Below are 7,652 nucleotides of genomic sequence, written 5' to 3'. Positions count from 1 at the left end.
GCAAAGATAACAGGTTTTACATATTGGTTTTTTTAGCATTGTTCATTATTTGAGTCCATAGTTAGTGATAAGAAATGTATTCTGTCACAAATTTCATTTGTATTTTTAACAAAGGTAATGGTAAATGGAAATGATACTAGAAAGGGCCGTAGATTAAGTAAATAATTATGTACAATGAAATAAGAGAATTACATACTAGTCCTAACATCAAGAACAATGAACATAACTAAAACAGAGGTTAAATAATTTCTTACCCTCTATTAAAAATAACATCTTCAACAAGATCTCTCTGGGTGTGAGGTTCCTTAACAGGTTCAAAACACTCATGCATCACACCAAGAGCAACATTAAGTTTGCTATAATTCTCTGTTATGGCCTCTACATCATGACTATCAGACATCATCGGCTTTAACAATGTCCAAGTCATGTTGTCCACACCCACTGGAATTTGTTTACCTAAAATCTGCTGGAGGCCCAAAAATATCTGCAAGAACAAAAAAATCATAACAACCATGTGCAAGATGTGATACCTAACATAATAAATCCATGAAGCACATTTGCTAAAGTCATGCATAATAGACAAATCTCATCAACTACTGACAGTATGGAAAGAGCATGAGATTAAAATCGTATAAGATTTGAAGCCTATTGTCTTTCCAAATAAAAGATAACTGCCACTTACGTTCACTCAGGTTGCTCCCTCCCAAACCTTTTTGTTTTAATACTACTATTCATTGTGAAAAGATCTTTCTAGCAAATATTTCCTCCCACTCGGATTACATTAATAACATCATCATTTTTTTTTTTTTTTTCAATTGAAACCTCTAAAAATAAATTTTTGATAAATTATTTTTTTATAAGGAAACCTCTAACAATAAATTGTAACTATAACCAAGTAACCCTTTCTCTTTTTTTTTTTTTGGGGGCAACTATAACCAAGTAACTGCAAAGGAACAAAGGCCTCTAGTCCTGTAACGAAAGTGCTGGTCACATCTACACTAACACTCTAAAAGGAGTACTCAATTTAGATTAAAAGAAAAAATTAGAGCTCTCTAATATCATTTATAAAGCCCAATTTCACATACTAAGGAACTAATGTAGAACTTAGCACCCATGAGTGCCTTTATAATCTACCCACTCTATGTAGGTTATTCATCTATCAGATGTGAGACTGGGGTGTTACAAGTCTCCCACTGCTTCATGAACTCTGTTACACATACAGCCTTAAAAATGGCACTGGATTTCTAACCAATAAACAAGACAAATTGTGTCTATCCAAACAAATAAAGCAAAGGAAAAATGACAAAATCCAGAAAGAGGAAATCAATTTGGATATGTTCTTTCATTTCTCTTAGCTATTAGCATAAGCAACTAGCATTTCTCAAAGAGACAATCTAGTTCCAGCTTTTATATTTTCACTTTTGAATTTACTCCTTAAACTCTATTAACAAAGAGCTCTTGCCTTGAAATTAGTTAGGTCACTTGGGTATGCAATGATCTAATTCTTTAAGTTTTCTGTTTTTTGGACTAATACCTCCTCAAATGTAAAACTTAACCTTCATATTTGACATGAAAAGGAAAATAAAAGAGAAAGATAAAGAAAGTACGAATTATACACATTAAATTTGACATGCAAATTGCAATGCTTTGTTGAAAAAGAATGAGAGAGGCTAATTCATAGAAAATTGGCTAGAAAAGTCCTTACGAGTTCATATGAACAAATGGAAACAAAAACAAATGATGCACAAGCTGTTTGCTATGATCTAATTTTTTTTATAGAAATTAAGATATAAGCTACAAAGAAACTTCAAAATAATGAAGTCCGAAACCAACACTAATTGACACATAATATTAATATTAGAAAATTGTGGGTTTAAAATACCTCTTCACACTTGTTGCAGCAAAACCAAGTTTCTTCAGGACAATTTTCCAGCTTATCTGCACCTCTATCTCTTAAGCAGCCAAGGTGATCTACATCAAATTGACAAAAGCGCATTACAAAAAAGTTAGAAATGTATTTACATACATATCAGTTGCTGGCGCTTCTCATGAAAAGAATTAGACAGATAAAAGTTAACCTACATTTTTGCTCGCACTGAGTGCAAGTGAGAACAATGTCATCAGTTAGATGTTCACTGTTGTTTCTGAATTTCTTTTGCTCACAAATTCCACAACAGCATGGTGGGCAGAACCAGTCACCATCCGGAACATCCTACAGGAGAAAAACAATTTCCAGCCCAACACAGGATATCAATGACCTCAATCATATGATCCCTAAGAAAACGTCTCAAGGAAAGAGAAAAAGTAAAAGGAATCATAAATCTGACACAAACTGAGGATATATATATATATATATATATAAGAAGAGGAAAAATCTACCTTCAGACTGATGCAACTTTTATGGAATGCAGATGGACATTGATCACATAAAATTAATTCACCGCCATAGTGACAAATGGTACAAATGTGGTCATTCTCGCCTGGATGTGAATTTCCCTTCATCATATCATGTGGTTTTTGTCTGGAGCTTCCCATTTTATTACCACGTATCATTTGCCTTTGGCAATCTAACAGAGACCTGCCATCTTCCAGAAAAATACTAGCAGCTGGTCTGCGGCATTTTCTGCCAGCATGAACTTCAAAGCCAGAAAGAGTGAACACCTTTTGACAACAGCTGCACTTAATCCCTTTACGAGTTATCCGCCCTTCTGCCATTGGACGAAGATTCTTTTTGCTATGATAACGTACTTTTGCCCTCGGAAGCACCACATTGTTATCAATCAACCAAGAGAGTACAGTTCGAGGATTGTAGTGTGATGAACTAGGAGTAACCACCTGCTGTACTCTTTTGAATGAACGCAGTGTTTGGCGACTACTTTCTAGATCAGTACTTAATTTGTTCCATGCACCAAGAAACTTTTTTCTTTTTAACTTTGGGAGGCTGGCCTTTTCATTTTCTGGATTCAGGTTTCTACTACTTATTAATCCAATAGGCGAACCATCTTTTGCAGCTTGCAAGTTATGTTGTGCTTGAAAAGACTGAGATGCAAGATGTAATAAATCATCCTTCCTCTTCCCACAGATTGTTCTAGTCTTCCGAACTTTTACTTTACCATGCTCAGGAAGTTCTGTCGACTGTGCTATACTGGAAGACTCTCTGTACCCCTTTGTGGATGGTGCATTACTTGCTGTAGATGATGACTTATCACCTCCCTCTTGCTCAATGACTCCATCCATACAGTCTTTGCAGGCTGCTCTAAGTGAAGAATAAACCTTCCCTCTTGGAGAAGTGTAGTGCAACTCACGCCTCCCTCTTCCAAAATATGCGTAATACATCTTCCACCCCACTGCTGAGAGGTGCATCCGTGCCTTTGACCTCAAAATATGAGACTTGGAGGACCTATCTATTCCATGCATATAATAATCCACAATAGCTTGAGGACAAAATTCTGCGTTTTCTCTAAGGACATCAGACTGAGGAGGCACCACAGTTTGAGGGGCAAAATCAGGACACTGACTTTTTTCTGGTTGTTCTAGAACCAAAGTTGAAGACGGATCATCAGGTAAAATATGCAAACTTCTCTGGTTATCTGAGATTGAAGAAATCATCTCTGTGGTGGATCCCCTTAAACCCTGACAGACCTGAACAAGTGAATAGTAACATTTCCCATCAGGTGAGGTATACCGAAGTCGAATTCCATAACTAAATCTCGTGAAATCAATTTTCCAGCCCAGGTACAAAAGATGCTTCCGCAAATTTGTGGTTACGGAAATCTTACCCCTTTTTTTATTCCTACTCGTAACATAATCTGTAACAGCACTTGGACAGAATACAGCTCCAGGAAGTATGTCAGGGCCAGCAGGTAGCCAAATGGCTTTCAAAAATTTGGAATTTCCATTGGTCATATTGGAATTACTACTAGAAAGATCTCCACTGATGGTCAAGGAGTTGGTGCTAAAAATTCCGTCTGGATTAGAATGCAATACCGACGAACAGGCCGCTTTACCATGGCAATGTGCATCTGATTCAGTTAAAAGATTCATATCTGTCTCAACATCCAAAGTAGAATTTAATCTATTTGTGGCAGAGTTCCCTTGATCAACCAATAAACCACTACACCATGAGTTCTCAACAGGGACAATAGCATGAGAGTTGGCCAAATCTGCTTCAGGGCTCATATCAACATCATCGGCAGTTCTAGCTAATTCCAATCCTGCATTGGTGTCTTGTAACAATCCCTCAGAAAGATCTCTGCTGATGGTCAAGGAGTTGGCGCTAGAAATTCCATCTGGATTAGAAGGCAATACCAACAAACAGGCCACTTTATCATGGGAGTGTACATCTGATTCAGTCAAAAGATTCATATCCGACTCAACATCCAAAGTAGAATTTAGTTTATCCATGGCAGAGTTCCCTTGATCAACCAATAAATCACTACACCATGAGTTCTCAACAGGGACAATAGCATGAGAGTTGACCAAATCTGCTTCAGGGCTCATATCAACATCATCAGCAGTTCTAGCTAACTCCAATCCTCCATTGGTTTCTTGTAACAAACCCACAGAATGATCTAAATCCTGAAATACGTATTTTAGAATAATATTCAAGTTCTCATCAATGACCTCCCACACTAACTTTTTCCACAAGTCTTTCCTAGTACAGGTCCAATCTCTAATTTTCTCAAAATCTTTTTTTCCACGCGAGTCATACCAAATTTGCTGCACCGAAACACCGATGAACCCTTCTTGCTCATATTCCTCAATCACCTCAAGAAATAACCAGGACCCCCGCAGCTGCCAATTCTCTGTAACCTCACTCCAGTCTTGAGTAATTCTCAACCTGTTAATTCCTGTCTTCAATTCATCACCCAAATCTGGAAAGAAAATCCTCCTCTCATCCGAACCATCATCGTGATCAAAAATCACGCCTTCCCACCAAGCATCCTGGTAAAAGACATCCACACACAGTCCATAGGAAAGGCCCCATTTACTAAACTCAACACGAGGTGGCGGCGGCCTTATACACCCACGATAATTGCAGCTGTTTGCAGTGGCATTACCAATCCCATCTAATGTGGGTGAAACATCCACAGCACCCTCAAGATTTTTAGAGCCATCATAGCATAGGAGATGGTCGTATTTGACACGACGACCTCGGTTATAACATGCAATGACAGTCGCAGGGTGCCATGAGCCCTGAAATCCATCTTCATCACTCCTTACCTGCAAAAGTTCAATTTTTTTTTTTTACACAGAAAACTTGGAATTCACAATTAACATATAGCATGGAAATAATGATTAGTGGGTGGCTCAACATCACTAAAGAGAGAAAAAGAACGGAAAATATTAAACAAAACCCCCCAAGTCCAAGTCTTTGTTCCCCATTACAGAACCCCAACTCAAGGCATTGCATGAATACCAAACAGAGCGCACAAACGAGCCATACATTGACAACAATAGTAAGACAAAAAATTGCAGTGCACATCGTAGTCTGGATCAAAAATAGATCGCATTCATGGAAAACAAAATAATCAATATACAACGAAAAGGAATACAAAAATCTAAGCAAATAATCACTACACATAAATACACACACAGAACCCAAAAGATTTGTTTTTTTTTTCTTTTGAAAAAGAAAGGCTATAAAGAAATCACAGCCCATGAATTGTTAACAAGAAACAATCAAGAAAAGAAAGGATTTTAGAACAAAAACAGCACTATCTCACCTCTACACTTTCACCACGAGTGAGCTTTCTTTTTACCATTGTTCTTCTCTTTCGCTTTCTTCCTCTACCAGAGTTTGGAGGCGCGTCCGCCGCCACTGCCATTGAAGAGTAAACAAAGAATACGTACCAGAAGGAAATAGGTAGAAAAAATCGGAGATTTTGTAACAAATTTTGTTTCTTGTATTTTGGGAGTAGCGTGCCCACCAAGAAAGACACACACATAATCTCCAATTCTCACTAGGATTTATATGGGAGTGTGTGCAGTTTAACCATAAAAAGGCTATGAAAAAGCAAAATAGAAAAGTTGTGACGATTTCTTTTTTCATATAAATTCTTGTCAGCTTTTCATACTACAACTCTGCAATGTGACGAAATTGGATTTTTTTTTTTTTTTTTTAATCCAATTTTGCTCATAGTGGCAATTTTGATAATAAAATTTTAATTCTATTTGACTCGTTCTTTTTTATACGTAATTTTAGCATCGGGTTTCTGTTTATATATACACCTATAAGGAAATTAGAATATATATTACATTAGTAGACTTTATTTTGACGATTTTGTTACAATTCATCCTAACTCTAGAGAATAAATCCCGAATATATGACTCCATTTGTGAGAACCGTGTATTAGATAATATAAGGCAACTCTTTAACGGACTTGAACCCAAAAATGTCTAAGTCTAAGACACATTTCAAACCCGCTCTTTGCCGGCTAGGTTTATCCCCATGTTTTCTTGCGTGGCGAAAAAAGTTTCGTATCATCTTCTTCCGATTTAGGAAAATATGCTCATGAACTTCTAAAAACTCTCTAAGTTTAACTTAGGCTAGCTTGCTTCTTTTTGAGTGTAAAACAGGTATTTAAAAAGATTTTTAGGGTTAATACATATATTTATAAAGTTTTCAATATTCAAATTATAATCTTATCTTTTTCGTCCACTCAAATTTTTGATTTTGTGCCTGTTACTGAAAAAGATCATCTAGAGGAATTAATAGGGCACAATTTCAAGTGTTAAATACCACCGATAATAAAAATAAAGAACTTAAATGGTTTAAGAATCGTGCGAGAGATTAATATGGCACAAAATCAGCTATTAAGAAAGAAAAAAATTCCTTTTAAAAGTCAACCTAAATCACTACTTCCCTAAAACAACTTAACATAAAATTGTTCAAATATGTAGACTTAAATAAAAGGGAAATGCTAGGTGTTCTTCTAGTGTTCTCTTGGTGTCCTTGAACCTGTGATGTTACTTTTAAAATTACTAATAGATTAAAAGTCAATAATGATAATCTCAAATTCAACAATAATTTTAAAAGGTACATACAGTTGGGAGAACACTATAAGTTTTTTTTTTTTTTTTTTTTTTTCTTGTTTTTGTCATTTTCTCCTCCAAATATTTTTAGGTAAGTGTTTTTGTTTTGTTTACAAAAGTATTTTAATGTGACATAAATATCAGAAACATTTTTTGATGGAGTCTACATTTGAAAAAATGTTTTTGATAGAGTATATCTGTTTTTTTAAAAAAAAAAAAAAAAAAAAAAAAAATTGATCGGGTGATCACCTCCTTTGGCACCTCTCTCATAACCAGAATGGCCGTGCTGTCACCCCAAAATGATTGAAGCGATTATGTAGCCACCCTTAGACTATTGCGATGATCTTCAAACTTCAATTTCATATCAAAAAATTTTATAATCTATTCATACAAATTGTCCCAAAATATTGGACCATTGGCCATTCAATAGTATATTTGTGCAACACTCAATATCATGAAGCAAAAAAAATATAGGTGCATAGACACGTGGACGTCTGGACGCCACCAAACAACGTTAATTTACTTGGGTGAAATAGCGGTTGCGGTTAGCGGTTAGTGGCTAAAACCGCTAACCGCAACCGCCTAGGCGGTTAGTAAATTTTACTAACCGCCTCCGC

At 36.1% G+C, this 7,652-nt stretch overlaps 1 protein-coding gene across 1 annotated transcript in view; it reads right to left on the bottom strand.

Annotated features, from left to right (window-relative positions):
- Positions 1–5,828, bottom strand: part of LOC132163159 (uncharacterized) — an 11,105-nt gene extending 5,277 nt beyond the window's left edge. Inside the window, exons 1-5 of the mRNA XM_059573346.1 lie at positions 5,727–5,828; positions 2,380–5,223; positions 2,083–2,212; positions 1,883–1,971; positions 255–484 (exon numbers count right to left, since the gene is read on the bottom strand). Coding sequence (XP_059429329.1) covers positions 255–484; positions 1,883–1,971; positions 2,083–2,212; positions 2,380–5,223; positions 5,727–5,828 — 3,395 coding nt within the window. The remainder of the gene's footprint in view (positions 1–254; positions 485–1,882; positions 1,972–2,082; positions 2,213–2,379; positions 5,224–5,726) is intronic.
- Positions 5,829–7,652: the final 1,824 nt, after the last annotated feature.

Source organism: Corylus avellana, chromosome ca10 (assembly GCF_901000735.1).
Source record: "Corylus avellana chromosome ca10, CavTom2PMs-1.0".
Classification (NCBI taxonomy): domain Eukaryota; kingdom Viridiplantae; phylum Streptophyta; class Magnoliopsida; order Fagales; family Betulaceae; genus Corylus; species Corylus avellana.
The sequence above is the reverse complement of the archived record's forward strand: the minus strand, read 5'-3'. Positions and strand labels throughout refer to the sequence as shown.